We start from the raw sequence: 20290 nt of genomic DNA, 5'->3' as shown, positions 1-20290 counted from the left end.
TGTTCTGTCCCGGGAGGGGTCCTCCTGGGCAGGCACTCACTGGGCTGCCCACAGGAACCTCCCTTCCACAACCTCATGGAACTCTGGGTGACTGGCTCCAGGCTCTCGCCTCTGACTCAGTGACGGCCAGCGGAGAAGCGAGCTGATTTGCCAGCGAAGTGAAGCACACACTCCCGGGGGGACGGGCACGCCTGGAGGTGCAGGCACAGGCCTGTCTGGGCGGGGCCCCAGAACCACCCATTTCCTTGTCTTGGAAAGGGCCAGGTGCATGCCGGGAATGAAGGTGTCAGCGCGGAAACTTGATGACGATCTTATGATTAGCTAAAGAGGATGTATCAACGCCAGTGCTGTGTTTAAATTTTTATTTAAATATATTTATTTGAAGGGTAGAGTTAGACTCTTCATCTGCTCATTCACTCCTCACGTGGCCACAATGGCTGGGGAAAGTTGAGATGTGATTTTTTAAACATTTGCAAACACCTGTAATCCCACAGCCCAGAATAAACCACGCCGCCACCTTTCACTAGGACCCCCAACGTGGGCAGGCGTCTGGCCTAGCGAGGCACTCGCATCCCACACCCGGCCACCGAGACTCGGCTGCTGCGCCTGACACCAGCTCCCTGCTAAGTTGGACCCGGAGGGCACCGGCGACGGCTCAGGGTGGGAGACCTGGACCGAGCGCCTGGCTCTTCAGCCTCTCAAATGCGAAAGCTCCCCACCGTCTTCCCAAGCTCCCCCGTGTGCACACTTGGCAAGTCGGAGGCCGTGCTGGGTGTGGGGGCCTCACTCGCGCGCTCAGCACTGGGACTTCACCACGCGTCTCCACAGCTCCCATGTTTCTGCGCTGTTTTAGAGTAACGCCGTGGCTGTTAGAGAACCTGTGCGAGCTCGCGCTCCACAGCATTCCGATGCTGCTGGGGCCACGCTGACAATGCGGACTCGGATGGTTACCGTGCGGCCGGCTCACGGGGCTCGGGGCTGCCGGGCGGCTGGCAGCGTCTGAGCCTGGCACACTGCCATGTGCATGGTCAGCCTGAGGCACAGGTGCCCATGGTGGGCTGGGCCAGCCTGGAGGGAACAGTGCTATCCTAAATCTGACCGTGATGACGGCTGCACCACCGTGTCTGTCCTGAAAACCGCCAAGCTGTACCTTCTGGGGCCAGCACATGACACGGGCGACGGCCACCACCACAGGGATACACACGTGTCACCTTTTATCACTGCGTACTATTTATTTTTTTGACAGGTAGAGTTATAGACAGAGAGAAAGGTCGTCCTTCCATTGTTTCACCCCCCAAATGGCCACTACAGCTGGCGCTGTGCTGATCCGAAGCCAGGAGTCAGGTGCTTCCCCTGGTCTCCCATGTGGGTGCAGGGCCCAAGCACTTGGGCCATCCTCCACTGCCTTCCCGGGCCACAGCAGAGAGGCGGACTGGAAGAGGAGCAACTGGGACAGAATCCGGCCCCCATATGGGATGCCAGCACTGCAGGTGGAGGATTAACCAAGTGAGCCCCGGCGCCGGCCCCAATGGCGTACAATTTAACACATCATCTACCCGGCGTCAGCGAGGTCTCTGCGAAGCTGCTTTCTCACGTGGGCCCAGGAGCCCGGTTCACACCAGGGCGTCCCCACCCAGCCCCTCCTGGCACCAGTGAGTGCATCTTCCAGAACACAAAGACCCTGCCACTCAGCCACCTGCTAACCCGGCACAAGCGCCACGGCCGTCTCAGAAGCCAACGATTGGTTCTCACTGTTCACTTGAAGGGCGCAGACAGAGCCTCCATCTGCCAGTTCACTCCACAAATGCCCACAAGAGCCGGGGCCGGCCAGGCCGAAGCCAGGAGCCACACGTGGCTGCGAGACCCAAACATTCGAGCCCTGCTGCCTCCCAGGATGTGATGAGTGGGAGGCTGGAACCCGAAGTGGGCCCAGGCCACAAACCCAGGCCCTGCCCTGTGGGGCACGGGGTCCTAACCAAGCACCAGACGCCTGGTGGAGGGGCACTGGCAGGACACTGGCGCCCTGTGTCCCCACCAAGCCCGCCCTGCCCCCGTGGCGTGGGAGTCCAGGAAGGCAGTGTTGCTGGGTCTGAGCCTGGGCACAGCCTGCAGCTGCTGGCTCTGGCTTCAGGGAGGCGCGACCTCCGAGGCCGTGTGCCCGCCGGCCCTGGGGCAGGGCTTCCAGAGCGCAACGTGGGCTGCACAGGAGACACGAAAGCATCGGCTCCTGGCACTCACCACTGGGACAGCAGCAGGCATCGAAGGCAGCTACCGCCTCCCCGGGCCCCATGGCGCTGTAGGCGCTGGGCCCTAGTGGGGGATGGGAACCGAAGCAGCCCCCACCCACGTCGGCACGGGGGCCAAGGCACACAGAGACCTTCTCAACTCTCTTTATTAAGTTGGCAAACGGAGGCAGCACCGGGCTGGGTCCTGTGCTTGGAAGTGCCGCGCCCCGGGGAGCAGCCTGTGCTTTGGGCTCTTTCGCCAGCAATGGGAAACCCAAGGCAAAGGCCCCAACTCAAAAGGTGCCCACAGGTCTGGACCTGGGGGTAGGGACACTGCAGGCTGGTGTGCCAGCAGGTCTGGGCCCTTCCCAGGAACCCCTTCTACTGCGCTGGCTCAGGGTGAGGACCAGGCCTCCGCTGCTGGCCCGGGGCACCGTCTGCAGGAGCGGGGGGAGCCTAGGCCAGGCCCGGCATCAGGCAGGTCTGGGGCCACCGTGATTGGGAGTCGGCGTCCTCGCTGGGGCCTCCCCGTCCCGAGAGCAGGTCCCCATCTGAGGGCAGGCCCACGGTGGTGAGGGGTCCTCGCTGTGAGGTGGGCCCAGCTGGGCAGGGCCCTGGGGCAGGTCCTCAGTGGGCCAAGTGGGCACTGGGCTGGGGCTGGGGGGCGGGGGAGGGGGGCAAGAATCTCCCACAGGACCTTGAGGCCCTGCACGTTTACTACCGGAGCTTCTGGCGGTCACCGCGGGCACACAGCCCCGCTGTGTCCTGGGCCCCAGCACGGCCCCGGCCACCGGCGCACCCAGGAGCCGCATCTCCACAGGAGTCTGCCTGGAGGCAGCCGCGCCCTCGGGCGGGCGGCACTGGCGCTCTGCTTCTCCTCTGAGGCCGCTCCCAGGACGGGCAGAGCCGGCGGCGGCCGCGGCACAGAGTCCTGTGATGGCGCGGGCGGCTGTGGAGGAGAGAAGGGAGGAGTCAGCGGCCACGCCGCCCCGCGTGGCCTCAGCCCGGGACAGTCGCCCGTTCCTGCACCCCGGGCCCATCGGCCTCCGAGGGAAAGCACAGGTCGGCCTGCCAACGTGAGGTAGGGAAACGCCGAGACAGGAAGTGACGTTTAACCGGAGAAGCTGGCCTGAGGGGAACCGACGGGAACCGACGGGAACCGCACGTGCAGAGGCACTGAGGTGGGAATCGGAGAAGTAGGCATGTGGGGCAGGACCAGGAAGGGCGAGGCCCGGCCGGCCCTGCCGTCAGACGGAGGCTATGGGGCAGGCTGTAAGGACGGCCCCACGGCTCTGGTCCCGGCGGCACTCTCGGGGTGCGTCCACTCTGAGCAGCAGAGGCCTGGGAGAGAGGATGGCGGGTCTGCCGGAACCGCATCCGAGAAGCAAGGGCAGGAGCCGACTGGCTGTGTGGTCATTCCTGGCGCTGGCAGCGCTGCGAGGCTCCGCCCAGCCCCGAGGAGGGCTGCCTTGGCCAGAGAGAGCTCCCAGACGGTCAAGTTCAGACACAGCCAGCAGAAGGGGCCGGGTGCCCCCATGTGCACCCCACGTGCAGGCCACAGAGGGCCCCACACACCCCGCCGCCCGTGGAGGAGGGGCCTCCCGGGCAGGCCAGGATGTGCTGGGTGATTCCCTCAGCTGGACGCCGCCCCGTGCTCGGTCAGGACCGAGGCAGCCTGGGCACGGCGGGGGAGGGCCAGGAGGAAGGCAAGGCCATCCACTTACTACCCATCCCCGAGGGCCTGGCGCTGTGCGGTGCGGACAGAGGCCCAACCTAGGCGCCACCGCAGAGGGACAGCTCCGCTTCTGCCCAGGCCGGCCAGCTGCTCCCCCCACTGCCACCACTGCCGGGCCGACTCGGAACGCACACGGCAGCCGCAGGGGACCCGGCCTGGCGAGCAGGAGCCCAGGAGGCTACCGCCGCAGGTCTGGCTCCCGGAGGCCGCTCCGTGGGCACAGGAGGACTGAAGGCCAGGGCAGGGCCAGAGACGGCCACGCTGCCCTGTGCTGACCGCATTGTCACGCAGGCAGCCTGTGTGCGGGAGAGGGGCCGAGGACAGCATGGCTCCTGGGGACAGGAACGGGGCAGCCCCGTGTTTCCCATGACAAAGTCCTGCCCAGGCCCTGAGAACACCTGGGCGGTCACAGCCTCCCCCTCCCAGGACAGTGCCTGGCACCCAGGGGCTGCCCCGCCTGCTGCCCCCGGGGAGTGAGTCCCTCCCGAGGCTCCACCTGCTTCACACCAGCAACCTCTGTCCAGGGAGTGGGGTCTGGCGGGAAGCACCGGCCCCCTCCCTCGGGAGCCCCAGCCTCCCGAGCCGCCCGCTCGGCCTGGCAGTGCGTTCTCTCTGATTCCACCTGGGGAGGCGCCCACCCCTCCTGACGGATGCCCCGCCCATTGGACCTCACTGTGCTGCTGAGCCCGTGTCTCCGCCTGAGCTCTGTCCAGCACGGAGACCAGAGCCCAGCGAGCAGAGACCACCGGTGCTCGGCTGAGTGTTCGCGGCCACTGCATCCTTGGTCCAGGCCGGCTCCCGACAGGGCCCCGGGACCTGGGCCGGCCAGCGCCTGTCCCTGAGCATGGGAGTGTGGGGCAGGTGTGCCCAGGGCGCGTGGCTCCAAACAAAACCCCCCTCGCACCCACCAGTCATTCGCGCTGCTGGGCCAGCTCTGCCACTCCCAGAAGGCACCAGGCGGGCCATGGGCAATCTCCTTCCCCCATCTCCATACACGAACCTCCCAGGACCAAGGGATGCCCACTTGCTGTGAAAGACCTCGCTCCACCTCAGCGGCAGGACAGGTAGGGACACAAGTGACCACGGCTACCCCAGGTGGACACTATGGTGGTCCCTGGGCCTCAGTCCTCACAGCAGCACCCCAGGGAGCTCCAGGTGTGCAGAGGCCCAGGCCTGGGTGTGCAGCAGGGGCCGGGCCTCGCCCCAGCTTCCGAGAGGTGACCTACTTCCCAGCGGACAGGAGGGCAGGGCCAACACACCTGCCAGCCAGCCTCATGAGCAGCCACGCCCACAGGTGCCGGAGCCTCCAGCCCCACTGCTGCCCCCCGGCTGCCCCCCCCATCCCTTTCCCAGAAAAAAACAAAGCCACGGAGGCCGCAGCCGGGGCACCCCCCGGCCTCCGCGCTCACCTGTGGGCTGTGCACACCCCTCAGGCAGGCAGGTGCTTCCAGGTGCTGACAAAGGCCGTGGGGATGAGCGAGTACGGCACGGTGGTGACGCAGCTCCACGTGTCCGACGTGGGGTCATAGCAGTCCAGGGTCTTACACCGCTGCGTCCCGAAGTAGCCCCCCACCACGTACAGCTTGTTGCCCGAGGCCAGGGCGTGGCAGGACATGCGCTTGGCCGTCATGTCCCCGACACGCGTCCACTGGTTGCTCTCGCAGTCGAAGCGGTAGGCGGAGGCGGCCGTGAACTCCGTGTCGCCGCCCATGATGAAGATCTGACTGCCCAGGACGGCGGCGGCCGTGTAGCGCCACGGCTGGGGGCACTCAGCCTTGATGCTCCAGCGGTTCTCCGCGGGGTCGTAGCACTGGACCTTGGACACCATGTCGCGGTGGATGCTGGTCCCCCCAAACACGAAGAGCTTGAGCCTGGCGCTCACCACGGCAGCGTTGCTGACGCCGTCCCGCAGCGGGGCCACCATCACCCACTTGTTGGCGCTGGGGTCGTACCTCTCCACCTGCTTCAGGGACACGGAGGGCGAGGCAGGGAAGACCCCCGCCAGGGCCGTGTGGCCACCCACCACGTACAGGCAGTGCTCCAGCTCGGCCGAGCCGTGGCCGAAGCGCGCGATCAGCATGGGCGCCGCCTTGGACCACTGCTCGTGCACAGTGTCGTACACCCACACGTCCTTGGAGACCCCGTTCTCGGAGCCCCGGCCCCCCGTCACGTAGACCTTGCAGCCGATGGCCGAGGCACTGAACTCCTTGCGGGGGCTGGGCAGGTCGGCCTTGGGGATGATCTCCTTGGCCTTGTGGTCCACCTGGTAGATCTTGTCGCACATGAAGGTCTGCCCGCCCAGGATGAGCAGTGTGTGGCCGGCCTTGCGTGGCCGGGCGCACGGGCTGGTGACCACGCCGTCGTTCTGCAGGATCCTGGTCTTGCAACGCAGGGCCTCGTCCACCAGGAGCCGGGTGCGCTCGTCCGCCATGAGCAGGGCCTCAGCCGCCGCCGCCTCCCGCAGGCAGTCGGAGGGCAGCAGGGCCAGCCGCACGGCGTGCAGCAGCTCGGGCAGGTGCGCCCGGCGCCGCTCCAGGTCGTGCTTCACCCACTGCAGCACGGCCTCGAGCACGGCCCGCTCGTCCTGGGCCTCCAGCTCGTCGCTGGAGATGAGGCCGAGCAGCGCGTCCTTGGACAGCCCGTGGAAGTCGTCGCCCCGGCACACGGTCTCGAAGTGCAGCAGGCACATGCGCCAGGAGAACTCGTGCAGCCGGCGGCACTGGTGCGCGTCGGCCAGCAGCAGCGTGCCCAGGCAGTTGGAGGGCAGCAGGTTCTTCTCCAGGAACTCGGCCGCGGCGTCGCGCACGTCGGGGAACTGCAGCATGTCGCCCGCCTCCAGCAGCGACTCGGCGTTCTCCTCGTTGATGACAATGCGCGACGAGTAGGCGAAGTCCAGCAGCAGCTCCAGCACCTCGGGGTGCAGGTTGTCCTGGAAGTCCACCGTGTCGTCCCGGCTCTCCCGCAGCCCATGGCTAAACATGGCCTCAAAGTAGCGGCTGGAGGCGGCCAGCACGGCGCGGTGGCAGGGGAAGGCGCGGCCGCCGGCCCAGAGCGTGACGTCCGTGAGCACGCGGTGCTGGCGCAGCGTGTTGAGGTGGGCCAGCACGCAGTCGGGGTGCGAGGCCTTGTGGAAGAGCGTGATGTTCATGGAGCCCGAGCTGCCCCGCGACTTCCGGGTCTCATGGACGCTGACCGACATGGTGCCGACCTGTGGGGACGAGGCACGGTGAGCGGCCCTGGCAGCCTGGCCCCCGCAGACCTGGCTGGGCGGGCATCAGGGACCCTCCCCCACCCCACCCTGGGGACAGCCTCAGAGGCAGAGCCAGGGCGCCCATGCAGGCCACCCAGTTCTACGGCCGGCCCCAGGAGACTGGCCTCCTGCAGCACCTGCTATGGGAACTTCAGAGACAGCACCTGCGAGCAGCCCTGAGCTGGGCTCCACCTGGTACCGGCCACACGTGGCCTGCATAGCCACGTACTCTTGTAATCCTAGGCCTGGACATGTGAGGACGTGGAGTAGGCAGGCTGACCGAGACAGGCCGGTGGTGCCCCAGTGTGGTGCCCTCGCTCACTGCCCCCCTCCCAGGGACTATGCATCCGGGGCCTTGTAGGCCCCCACCCCCAGGCCCTGCCTGAACCTGGGCAACCTGAGCACCTTGGCCTTGACTCCACCTGGACTGAACGTGGACGGGGTGGGGGTCGGGACAGCAAGGCACTCATCACACTCCCACGGTCGGCACAACCAAGACCCCGGCCGAGGGCTGTGGAAACGAGGCTCAGCCAAAAGGCAGCAAAGCCCACGGCCTGGAGAGAAACCGCCCCGAGCCACCGTCGGGCGCCCGGACCACGCCCTTTCCGCGCGGGCAGCGGCAAACGGGCGCCAGGGTCTCTGCGCTTCACCTCCAGGTCTGGGCCGAGGCCCTGCCTCTCCTTCCTGAGGAGCCAGCGGTCAGCTGCGGGGCGCGGGCCTGGCTCTGGGCCCAGGTGGGGCAGGCACCAGGCCCTTGCCGCTCCGACTCCCATCTAGAAGTGGAAGCCTGTCCTGCCCAGGCCTCCGCGCCCCCCGAGTGTTTCCGTCCCAGAGCCAGGCTGCCCTCACTCGGGCCCCAGAGGCTGAGCCCCAGCCCCTGTAGCGGCTCCTGGCGGCCGCCCCTCCGTAACTGGACACTTTCCTGCCTCCTCCTCTCCCGCCCCAGGGCCCAGGACAGTCTGAGTCTCTCCAGACCATGCTAGGAGACCGGGGCAGGGCTGGGAAAGCGAGAAGCAGGAGACCCCCCAAGCCTGGCTCCCAAGTGCTCCCTCACTCCACGGGTCCCAGGCCACTGATGAACCAGGCTCATGCTGCCCCGAGTGCCCCACCCCTCCAGAGCGACCATGGCCACCACACCTGCTCCAAGGGAGCCACAGGCCTGGCCAGGGCAGGGCCTGCTTTGTCCAGAGCCACACGTGGACTGCATGCTCCAAGCCTATCCAGTGAGCTCCTCAGCTTGCCTGGCCTGGCAACCCCCAGGTCCACGTTCCCAAGGCAGCTGCCCCCGGGCCTGGCCAGCCCTCTGGAGGGACAAAGCCTGGCAGAGCAGCCCCCTGGCCCTGAGGGGCACAGCCGATGGGGGTCTGGCTGAGTGCACACTGCGGAGCCGCCAGACAAGGCCAGCGCAGCACCCACTGCCCAGCTCCCCCGCCGCCTCCTGCACGATGCTGCCCCCAAGCGGCGGGTCGGTCCCCAGCCGACTCGCAGCACCACTGACGAGGCACGGCCACCCTCACCGTGCCAGTCCCTGCTCGGCTTTTTGCTATGTGCAGAGCCCATGTGGCCATAGCACCACGGTCACGGCATCTGCCGGATGGACCCGTCCATCCCTCCCCCTGCCAGGGACACAGCCCGCGTCGTCACTATGCAGAACATCCAGCCTGCAGGGCCGGCTAGGGACAGCAGCGAGTGCTCCACCGTGGGCGGTGGTGGCCACTGGATCGGGCAGCCGCCCCTCCCGGGGCCCTGACACCCCACCCTCTCCACGTACCCAGCTGAGACGAGGAAGGGCGGGTCTATACGGAGATGTGTTCTGGAGCGGCGACGCAGGCTCCTCGCCCAGATGGCTGACCCAAGGCTGCCACCTGCTGCCGGGGGTGACACCTCCAGGGGACTTGCGAGCTTTCCTGGGGCTGGACCCCTGGCCACCACTCCCAAAGGAATGCGTAGAGGCCATAAAAGGGGCCCTCAGGTGCTGCCCTCGGGAAGCCTGAAGCCTAGCTGGGGCGGGACTCCCTCCCACCTCCTCCGCCAGCTGTGTCGGCGAGTCTCAAGGCAGGCAGCTCCGTGTGGCTCCCAGGTGCCAGCAACTGTCTCAGGGCTGCCGCCAACCCGGCCCTCGTGGCCTTGGGTATGAGCACTGGTCCCCACTCCCCAGCACCCTGGGGCTGGATTTCCGCCTGGAGGCGCCCGGGCCTCCGTGTGCGAGAAACCTGCACAGGGTCGTGCATGGCCACAGCGCCACAGCCAGCGCCCCACCACAGCAGCCGCTTTCCTGACAAGCAGCCAAGGCCCAGGGACTCCCCCAGGGCAGCCCCTCATTCCTCTGCTACCCCAGCAGGGGAGGAGGCATCTCCCTTCCTGTCCCGGCACCCACCGCCCGGGAGCCCTGCCTGCTGGGGCTGGAGAGGCTGCAGGAGGCGGTGCCGGGGAGGGGCTTCCAGCAGAGCCCTCCCAGATCCCACCAGGGGCTCTGCAGGGATAGGAGTGACAGCCAGCAGGAAACTCTGGTCCCCGTGCCTGCCCAGGGGCTCAGCCCCACCACAGCGGGAGCAGCCATGGCAAGCTGCCGGTCCCAGCTCCCCTCCCCCAGGCACCAAGGGCAGAGGGGCTGGTTTGTGAGCCTCAGCCTTGGGCACCTGTCAGGCTCCGGTGCTAGGATTCTGCCCTCTGACCAGCTTCTACGTGGCCGGCTCGGCGAACCCCCAAGAGGACAAAGTTGTGAGGGACACGGACGCAGGGAGCCACTCCCACACCCCAGCTGCCAACTCGTCCGGCCAGAGCAGCCCCGCCCCCTGCTGGGTGGAAAGGCCACGCTGGGGCACAGCCTCCCGTCCCCAGCCAGCGCCTTACCACCTCTTCCTCAGACAGGGGCCGGCCTGCAGGGTCCCCCACCATGGTGACTGACTGGCCACACCCCCAGCCCACGGCACGTGCAGGCATCCTGCCTCCCTGGGGAGAGCCAGCTCCCAGGGGGCAAGCGAGCCGGGCAGTGGCACTTGGGCACTCTGTCCTGTTGCAGCGATGAGCTCAGGCTACGCCCCAACACGGGCACTCTCACAGGGCGGGGGAGGCTGCACTGCCCCAGGACAAGAACCCCACTCTGTATAAGACTCGGGGGTGGGCACAAGCCAGAGCAGGGGTCTGGAGAGGTCTGGGGCGGGCAGTGCCTCCCTCTACCTCCAGAAATACACACACTGAGCGGCCGCGGGGCGTGGACGGGCGACTCGGCAGCTGTGGGATTCTTCCCGCTAACATCTTTGTTCCTGCCCTGTCCCCTCGGGGGAAATGCCATGATTCTGGGGCCCCCAGGCGGGCACCTGCACAGCCGAGGGGGTGCTGCCTGTGCCCACCTGCCGCCCCAGCTCCCGCCCCAGATGGCCAACAAGGGCACCTGTGTCCCAGTGGCAGAGTGGACAAGCTCTCAGCAGGGCACGGCCAGCAGCTGAAAGGACCCCCAGAGCAAGCACGACTTCCTGTGGAGGCTGCGCCCTCGCCAGCAGGACGGCCTGGACCCAGCTCCGAGGCCCCGAGCCGCCGGGGCAGCCTGGATCCTCACAAAAGGACCCAGTGACCGCTGGCCTGGCCTGGATGCCACTGGCCCGAGGCACCAGGGCAACTTAAACCAACAAGCAGGACAAGGGCTCTTCGAGCAGCTCACAGAAAATGTGGATTGCGCAAAAACTATGTATGAGTTTCAAAATAACCCCATGCCAGGGCTGGCGCTGCGGTGCAGCAGGTTCAACAGCCCCTGCAAGGCTGGCACGGTGTCAGAGCACCAGTTCTATTCCTGGACACCGCGATGCAGCCCATCCAGCCACCTGCTAACGCCGCCGGGAAGGCGGCAGGAGACGCGGTAGACCAAGGTGGAGCTCCCGGCTCCCGGCTCCAGCCTGGCCCAGCCTGGCCATTGAGGCCACTCAGGAAGAAAACCAGCAGGCAGACCTGGTGCTCTCTAACTCTTGCCTTTCAAATAGACGAGTAACAAATATTTTTAAAAGTTACTTTGTGTCAAAATAATCGTCTTAACTCCATTTCCACCCCCCCCCCCAGACTCTTCCGAGGGCCTGCGCCCAGCATGGGAAAGCAGGCATGTGACTGGGCAGTCACTGCCGTGGGCGTCGCCCTCGCTCGGCCCCTCCCCGGGCTGCCCACGCAGGGGCCCAGCAGCACGACAATGCTCCTTGGTTCCTAGGCCGCAGCCACGGCACTGCCTCTGCACGTCGGGAGACGGGAGGGCGCGGGGTGCGGCTGGCAGCACCGGCAGGTGCCCTGGGCCTCTGGTGCCTGCACAAGAGGGGGTTCCCAAGGCAGCGCAGCTGCAGGGGCAGATAATCCGTGGCAGAGCCACGGAGCCAGGCGCCACACAGCCAGCAGAACAGGAAGCGGCCGGCTGGGCAAGTGAAAGCGCAACAGGCCGTGCACGGGACAGCAGCTTTCACACGGGAACGGCGAGACCGCCTACCAACGTCGGCACCATACAGCACCCGGCCATGTGCACCACCAGGCACCACAGGCCGCACACCACACAGAGCCAACCCCCACGTGCACCTGCCTTGGGTACCAGTGACACACCGTGCACACGCGACCCACTGCGTGCACCAGCCGCCGTGTACGCCGCTCCTGCACCCTGCCGTGCTGCACACACCTGCGGCAGGCGGGCTGGTGACAGGCACTTGGCACTCTCGGCTCGCCCTCTGACCCCCGCTCTCGCGTCAGGTCCAGGGTCCACCTTTCGAACTCCGGTTGCCGGAGCTCCCTGCCAGGGCTGTGAGCTGCCCGACCTCACGTGGTCCCCCGCCTCATCCCCGACCTGCTCACGGCCTGCTCACGGCCTGCTCCTCAGGGCTGCTGAGAGACGAGGGGACCAGAGCAGGGCGCGGTCTGTGCAGGGCCCCTCCCCACGGCCCATGTCCAGGGCTCTTCCTGAGGGCCCGAGGGCCTTGCTCCCCTCCCCACGGCCCCGTCCAGGGCTCCTCCTCACTGAGGGCCCGAGGGCCTCTCTCACGCAGTTTTGCCTCTTGATCTTTGCCATTTTCTTTTTAAAGATTTACTTCTTTGTTTGAGAGGCAGAGTTACAGAGATGCATCTTATATCCACTGGTTCACTCCCCAAATGGCTGCAACAGCCGGGGCTGGCACAAGCTGAAGCCAGGAGCTTCTTCTGGGTCTCCCAGGTGAGTGGCAGGGGCCATCTTCCCCTGCTTTCCCAGGACTTGAACCGGTGCCCACATGGGAAGCTGGTGCCGCAGGTGGCAGCCTAACCGCTGCGCCAGGGCCTGGGGTATTTACCATTTTCAAATGAAAACCAAGAGGAAGCTTAACCACCACGGATACACTCAGGGGCTGTGCAAACCAGAGCTGGTTCCACAGGCCAAGTCTCCAACCAATTTTGGTTGGGGTAGTGGCTGCATTCTCACATATGGGAACTTCAAAAAGTCTGTGAAAATGAAAAGAAATTTATTTCAGAAAATTCTGAAATCCATGCACACATAGGATCTTCAAAAAGTCTGTGAAAAATGCACATTATGAAAAACCACACATGGATTTCAAGTTTTTGCACAAAAACATCTTTTTTTCCTTTTTCCTTTTGAAGGAAGAGGGACAAAAAAGAGCTGCCATCTGCTGCTTCGCCCCAACGTCAGGGCTGGGCCAGGCCGCAGGCACAAACCCAGGACTCTGTGCATCTCCCGTGTGGGGGCAGGGACCCACGCCCTGGAGCCTCCCTCAGCAGGGAGCTGGTCTGGACGTGGAGGAGCCAGGACTCAAACCCGAGCTCTGTTCCGGGCACAGTGCCGAGCACCAAAGGCTTGCCACACCTCTGGGGGCGGCTGTGCACCTGCCTGCGTGCAGCGTGTCCAGCGTGCCGCCCTGGTCAGCTAACAGGAAGGAATCAGGCCCTCCCAGGCCCCCTCACCCTCGGGGACCACAGGGACTTGAGCCCTGTCTGAATCCATCCATCACTGGCGCAGCGACGGTTCACCGAGTCATTCACGCGGGAGAATCTGGGAAGAGGGCAACAGCGCCTTAGTGTTACCATGGAGACAGGGCCCACCCCGCGGTGGTGCTGGGGTGCCGGCTGCAGTCTGTGCTTGCGCACCCCGGAGGCAGCGAAGGCGGCCCCAGCACCTGAGTTCCTGCACCCGTGTGGGAAACGGGTGAAGCTCCTGGCTCCTGGCTTCAGCCTGGCCCAGCCCTGGTCATGATGGCCATTCTGGGAGTGAACCAGGGGATGGAAGACCTCTCCCTGTCTTTCTGTGCCTTTCAAGAAAGAAAAAAAATCTTAAAAAAAAAAAGGAATGCGGGGCGGTGGGACTCCCTTACCCTGCACCCTGCCTTTAAGAATTCTCAGGGGAGCGACTTCTGCTGGAGCAGGGCCGGCTCAGCTCCCAGGACCCCTGGAGCCAGCACCCAGGCCACGGTGGGCTGCGCCTGCACCCTGTGCCCGCAGGGCCTCTGCGGCAAGGTGGCGTGGGTGCTGCACTGGATTTCTGAAGACAGAAGCGCATCTATTTATAGCAGACACGGGGGTGCCCACGGAGCGCCCTCGCTGGTGTGTGCCAGCAAGGTCCCACAGGCCCGCTCTGTCATCCCCTGTGCCGCAGGCCCCACGGAGTGCCGCCCACTGCCCCACTCCACTGCCAGACGGTCAGCTGCTGACCGCCCAGCCCAGCCCCTCCCTATGGGGCTGTCCTAGCTCCGCCTCGTCCCTCTCTGAACTCCACTCCCATCACGGCCTCACCTGAGTGGCGTGCAGATGTCGGAATCACCAACACAAGAGGTCACTCTTGGGCACCCACGAGGGCAGGCTCGGCCCCCTGCACGTCCCCTCTGCCACCCGGGTCACCAGGACACACCAGGATCGGCCAGCAGCACTGGGGTCTCCACACAGGCTCCCGGGGGTGCGTTTCTCCTTGGATGGAGTGTGGCAAGCACCCCACAGTCCACACACAGCACAGGGCACTCGGAGTGACCAGTGCCCCCTCAAATCCCAGCCCTGCCGGACGCCCGGCAGCGGGAGCCTCTTTTGTCAGCAGCAGGATGGGGCGGCAGCTGCCCCTGCCCAAGGTCCTGTCCCGAGACGTCGGCAGAGGACCGCGCTGAGTGCCAGGCGGGCGGCTGGCCCCACCACTCTCTCCTCTTCACTGTGCCAGCGGCCAAGTCCCCGGGGAGGTCACAACAGCAACTTCAACTCCTACAGCAGCTCTGCCCGCCTCCCCCAGCCGGGAGGGAATGGCCCCCCTCAGTGAGAGCTCCCTCGCTCCCCCAGAAACACCTGCCTGGGAACCCCAAGAGCTGCGCCCAGGTCTCCTGCTGTTCCCCCTGCCCCACGCCCCGAGGCTGTAAGACCCCAACCAGGTCAGGCTGGTGACAGCAACAGCCTCCCTGAGGTTTGGTGCTGAGCCGTCCCCAGCATGGCCAAACCCTGCTGCACTTCCCCAGGGAGTCCCACCCCCAGCGGCAATGACACCCTCCAGGCAGCCCCCACTCACAGATCTGCCTTCCCACCGGCCTCCCTGCTCTAGCACCTTCTGGCTGGGCAGAGACACAGGGAGCCTGGGGAGACAAACTCGAGGCGAGCGGAGCTCAGCTCTGTCAGGCTGGCCAGTGTCCCTGCTGAGCCTCCTCATGGAGGAGAGGGTGCTGCTGCCCCTGCAGGTGACCTGAGGGCGCTCTCAGGTCAGGCCAGGCAGGCCCCAGCCCCTCCCCGGGCCTGTTCACTGGAAGGTTCCAGGCCCCAGACAGGGCTTCACTGGTGACAGCCGCCCCGTGCCTACAGAGCATTCCGGAATGTTCTCCCATGCAAAGCACAGAGCGGCACAGCAGGGCAGGGATTAGCGGGGTGGGGGTGGGGTGACTCCCCATCGGAGCTCCTAGCATCAGAAGGAAACCATGCACACCGGGCGCACATGAGGGCACAGGGCACAGAACCCTCACCCCTGCTCAGACACACAGGGGAACGCAGGCTTGGCCCAAGGCCTCTCACCGGGAGGCAGGCAGTGGAGGACAGCGGTGTGGCCGTGGGGTGCCCTGGGGCTCACCGTGGACCACAGGGGGTCCCTGAGTTACCCAAAACAATCATAGAACGGGGGCCTGCAGGGCCCAGAGGAGGCGGACTCCCGCCCGTGGCCCATCTCTTACATAGATCGCCTGGCAAGTTATTTAACACAAACAACTCCAAGGATCGGTTTCCACAGACCACAGAGTGCTCTGGCTGCAGCCTGCACCCGCCCTGTCACCTACTCCTCCCAGCCCGGCTGGCCCTGCCTCCACAGGGGCTGGGCGCCGGTGCAAATGTCACCCGAGAGACGCCCACTTCCCCGCCAGCCTCCTGTGGTCTGGGAGTGGGCCCTGCCTTGGGCTCCGCCGTGAACCCCAGAGCTGGCAGAGAAGAGGCCAGCAGTAGCCACTTCTCCCTTCCAACAGGGAAACCGAGGCAGCCGCGTGCCATCGTGAGCACGGGTCCACCCCGGGCCCGGCCTGCCTCGGGCAAGCAGGGGCCCTCCTGGAGCCCCTTCCCCAGGGTCCAGCCCAGTGCACGCCACCCAGGAGGCCTGAAAGGCAGAGCCACCCACGGGTCGAGGCACCTGCCGCCCTGGGCCTCAGGGGCCACCTGGGGGCAGCAGCACCAGGAGTCTGGACGCTTCAGGCAACGGCCACGGCTTCCTAGAAGAGCAAACGCTCCACCCTCGGCCCTCGCTGGCACCCGGCAGACCAGCCAGCCAGCTGCTGTCCCCGCAGGCGTGCGTCCTGAGGTTGCAACGAGAAAGCTCCTCTCGGCGTAATTAGGAAATTAATTCCCTGGATTGATCAATCAGCCTGGATTGATCTGCGGTCAGCCTCCCCGGGGACACAAGAGGCACAGCAGGAAGCAGCCAAGCTGGGTGAGGGCCGCCCAGCTGGTCCTGCGGGTGAGGCGAGGTGCCGTGGGCGCTCGGCCCCTCCTCTCTGTCCACCTCTCCCAGGAGGCGGCCCCGGCTCTGTGCCCGGGGCTCCCGGGGGCCAGGCCTCACCGTCTGCTCTAGGGGAGCCTCGGCGCTCCCACCGCCCTGCCCAGGTCCCAGCACAGGAGCAGCCCTGGGGAAGTGAGTCACCCACATGCCACCTCCTTCACGCCCTCGCCCACAGCTCTGGGCAGGCACCCAGGAAGGCTGAGGGACGAGCGTCTGTCCCCCTGGAGTCACCCCCAGGAGAAAGACCCCACACCCGGGGAAGCCAGGGTACAGGAAGGGGAGGGAAGTCACCCACAGCCCCCGGCAGAGGTGGTGCTGCAACCCGAACCCCGCCCCCCGTGAATGCCAGCTGGGCCGGCAGGCACCGAGGCCTCACACGATGCTGAACATCAGGGCTTGGAAGAACTCAACAGCAGCTCGTAGAGGGGCACCCACCCATTGCACAGAACACCAAACCGAGGCCAGGGAGCCCAGGAGCCTGCAGACACGTGCAGGAGCCTGGCCGGGGCGGCACATTGCCTGTGTGTGCAGAAGAGATGGTGCTCATCCTAAGGGCCAGGGCGGGACTGTGGTCACCCGGGTCTGGCTACTCCACTGCCCATGCAGCCTCCTGCTAATGAGCAACTCGGGGGTGGGGGTGGTCAGCAGGTGGAGCTCAGGGGCTTGGGTCCTCGCCACCCACGTGGAGGACACAAATGGGGTGCTGGGGTCCTGGCTCCGGCCGAGCCCAGCCCTGGAGAACCAGCGGGTTCACTCAACGTCTCCACCCGTGTCTCTTTCAAATTAAGTGAAAATATTAAAATCTGACAAGAGGATGATGAGCCACAGTACCCACCCCTTACCCGGCCACCGGCACCAAGACAGGGTGGGGGGTTGTTGACAGCAGGAAGGCCACAGGGAAGGGAGGGCCCGGCGAGGCTCCCTGTGGGGTCTGTCATGCCCACAGCCCTGGCTGGCCACGGGCTCAAGAGGGTGGGGGCTGACCGGGACCCAGGGCAGCAGGGAGCCCCCTTCGCCAACCCCCGCGGCGCAGAGCGCACTCCCAGCGGCCACGCCGCAGTCAGCTCTGCAGGCACAGGACAGGTGCGGGCAGGTGAGCCCCCTCCCCGGCCCCCGCGCCCGGCCGGCTACCTCCAGCTGGACAGTGCCCCTCACTGCCCGCCTCATTTGCCTCTGCCAGCCCCTCCGGCGGGTCTCCGGTCCGGGGGTGGGCTCTCCCGGGACCCCAGGGGGCGGCTAGCCTGGAGCCCGCGCTGGGCTGCGCTCCTCTGAGCCGAGGGTCTTCTCTTCGCCCCCGCACGGACACGGCCGACCGGTGCCCGGCAGCACCCGCCTCGGCCTCCCCGCAGCCAGGGCGCCCAGGAACCGCGTCCCAACAGCACCGGGCTCGCACCGCACCCCGGGGCTCCGCGCTGCCGGCTCGGGGCGCCCCGGCCGAGGGGGCCTTGCTTCCGGTCAGCTGCGGGCCCCCCGACGAGGGCCAAGTGCTCCGGCCGCGGGGCACCGCCTCTGCCCCCAGCCAGGGGCCCGGTGCGGGGTCCGCGGCCGGCCCGAACGCAACTTCCCGCCGGAACCCGCAGGCCCGGCCCGGGCACAGCTCCCGAAGGCAGCGGCTGGCGAGGCCCCGCCGGGGCGGGCAGACCCAGGACGCGGCGGGCGGGCCCCGACCCCGGCCCACGCGCGGCGGAGCGCCCCGACCCCGGCCCACCCGCGGAGACGCGCCCCGACCCCGGCCCGCCCGCGACCCCGGCCCACCCGCGGGAGCGCCCCGTCCCCGGCCCGCCCGCGACCCCGGCCCACCCGCGGGAGCGCCCCGACGCCGGCCCGCCCGCGACCCCGGCCCACCCGCGGAGACGCGCCCCGACCCCGGCCCGCCCGCGACCCCGGCCCACCCGCGGAGACGCGCCCCGACCCCGGCCCACCCGCGGGAGCGCCAAGCTCGCCCACAAAGACCCGCGGCGCGCGCCGCCAGGCTGACCGGTGCGGGTCCCGCGGCCGCCGGTGGACACCTGGCTCCCGCGCGCCGCCCGGCCCCAGGAAGGGCCACGTCCCTGGGCGGCGGCCCCGGCACTCACCGAGACCCCGGCCCGCTCCGCTCCACTCCGCTCCGCCGGACGAACCGCCGCGGGACCGCCGAGACGCCGCCGGCAGCTACTTTCTCCGGCCGGCCCGCCCCGCCTCCTGGCCCGAAGCGCCGCAGCCAATCAGAGGCCGCGCCCCTGTGACGGACGGGCGGCCGAGCCCGTGGCAGCCGAGGAGAGGGGCCGGGCGTGCGAGCCGCGCCGGTTCCGCGGGGGGCGGGGCGTGGAAGGACTGGGACCGGATTCTTAAAGGGCCAGGTCCCGCACCCCGGTGCCGGACGCCGACCGCCTGGACGTTCTAGAGACTTCGACGGACTGAGCTGCTGCCACCGCGGCGTCGGGGCGGGATCGCCCACTGCGGAGATGCGGGGTCGTCCGCAGAGTCCCGTGGGGGTCACGCGCGTCCGTGACGAGGCGTTCCCACTCCGCGCGTCCACACAAGGCTCAGCCCAGGGCTTCCCGGCCGGCCCGGCCTGCTGTGTGGGGTGCGAGCCCCGGTGGCTACGGGGTGTGTGTGAGTGTGTGGGTGTGGGTGTGGGTGTTGGTGTGTGGGGGGGTCTATGTGTGCGACCTGTGTGATAAGTATGTGTGTGACGTGTACATGTGTGTGACGTGTACGTATATGTGTGTGACAAGGCTATGGGTGTGTGTGGGTGTGGGTGACGCGTGTGGTAAGTAGGTGTGTGACATGTACATGTGTATGTGTATGACGAAGGTGTGGGTATGTGTGATGTGATATGTGTGACCTGTGTGTGACCATACATGTGTGACCTATGTGCGACGTGTGTGTATATATGTGACCTGTGTGTGACCCTGTGTGATGTAGGAGTGTGTGTATATGTGTGATATGTGTGTGACCTGTGTTTGACCTGTACGTGTGTTTATGACCTGTGTGTGACCATACGTGTGTGACCTATGTGCAGTGTGTGTGTCCTGTGTGTGACCTTGTGTGACCTGTGTGTGATGTGTGGGTATGTGTGACCTGGACGTGTGTTTATGACCTGTGTGTGATATGTATGTGTGTGACTTTGTGCGACGTGTGTGTGATGTGTGTGGACGTGTGTGTGTGTGACGTGGACGTGTGTGTGACGTGAGGGGAGGCACAGGGACCTGTGACTCCTGCCGCACAGGGTGACCTGGGGACCGGGCAGAGTCGCCCTGCGGGTGGCGGCGTCTCCTCTGCTCCCGCATGGAGCGAGGTGGGCACAGGTGAGGCCCGAGGCCAGACTCCAGGGGCCGGCGCCTGAGGTCCGCTTCGCGCCCGGTCCTGCAGGTGACCCCTGGGCAGGCCAGGAGTGCCCAAGGAGTGGCCGGAGGACTCCGCAGCCTGGCCGTGGAGGTGGAGCAGCCACAGCGCTCGGCCCACGTCTGGGGGCTGCGAGCCCACGGGGGCCGGGGCCGGGAGCCAGGCGTCTCCGGAAGGGCAGGGTGGCGCCAGAATTACGGCTCTGGCCCAGAAATGGCACCGCGGGCACCCGCGGGCTCGGCACCTGCCAATTTGCTGGGCTGGAGCGCTTGTGTAATTGCTGGCTGGAGCGCAGGCCACAGGCCGTCCTGACCCTGGGCTCTCACTGCCGGGGCTCCGAGATTACAGGTGCCGGCAGCTAAGATCTGGCCGTGCGATCGCCTTCCCCACATCGTTCCAAGCCCTCAATTAGCCCCTGGAATACATGGAAATCAGAGAGGCAGTGGACGGGCGTCAGCCCTAGACCACGTGTCCAGGTCACTGCGAGGGAAAGCATGGATGGGGAGCTTTGCCGGCTGCCCCACCCTGCTGGCGCCCACTGCGCCTTCGCCTGCAGCTGTCCTGGAGACACCTGCTCCGTGCCCCCCCCCCCCCCGGCACCTGCAGGTCCTGGGCACTGCTCCCAGGCTGACCACCCCACTTTGAAAACCTGCAAACAGGGCACCCGTCAGAATCAGCTTCTGCACGAGACAGAAAGCCCAAAGGGAGCTGTGACTTCCTCTTGCTTCTTTCGCAGATGTCAGAGGTCACCTGACACCAGAGTGACCCCAGCCCCTCCTCCCCGCTGGCCCTGGAATGGC

At 66.7% G+C, this 20290-nt stretch overlaps 2 protein-coding genes across 2 annotated transcripts; one reads left to right on the top strand and one right to left on the bottom strand.

The window, feature by feature from the left end:
- Nucleotides 1–354: 354 nt before the first annotated feature.
- KLHL25 (kelch like family member 25) lies at nt 355–18318 on the bottom strand. Its single transcript, XM_062204917.1, has 3 exons — nt 18239–18318; nt 5370–7168; nt 355–3174 (listed from the first exon to the last, which is right to left on the bottom strand). Exon 2 carries the CDS (start codon nt 7157–7159, stop codon nt 5390–5392), a length of 1770 nt encoding a protein of 589 aa, XP_062060901.1. The 5' UTR covers nt 7160–7168; nt 18239–18318; the 3' UTR covers nt 355–3174; nt 5370–5389.
- On the top strand, nt 17100–18388 carry LOC133769736 (proline-rich protein 2-like). Its single transcript, XM_062204898.1, has 2 exons — nt 17100–17246; nt 17393–18388. The coding sequence occupies exons 1-2, from the start codon at nt 17100–17102 to the stop codon at nt 18386–18388; spliced, it is 1143 nt and encodes a 380-aa protein (XP_062060882.1).
- The last annotated feature ends 1902 nt before the right edge of the window (nt 18389–20290 follow it).

This window comes from Lepus europaeus, chromosome 11, assembly GCF_033115175.1.
Source record: "Lepus europaeus isolate LE1 chromosome 11, mLepTim1.pri, whole genome shotgun sequence".
In the NCBI taxonomy this organism is placed as follows: Eukaryota; Metazoa; Chordata; class Mammalia; order Lagomorpha; family Leporidae; genus Lepus; species Lepus europaeus.
The sequence above is the reverse complement of the archived record's forward strand: the minus strand, read 5'-3'. Positions and strand labels throughout refer to the sequence as shown.

Coding starts and splice junctions, on each gene's coding strand:
- KLHL25 (XM_062204917.1), bottom strand. CDS start 7,159: ATGTCGGTCAGCGTCCATGAGACCCGGAAGTCGCGGGGCAGCTCGGGC.
- LOC133769736 (XM_062204898.1), top strand. CDS start 17,100: ATGCCCACAGCCCTGGCTGGCCACGGGCTCAAGAGGGTGGGGGCTGAC. Junction 17,247..17,392: donor GCTCTGCAGGCACAGGACAG/GTGCGGGCAGGT, acceptor CCGGGACCCCAG/GGGGCGGCTAGCCTGGAGCC.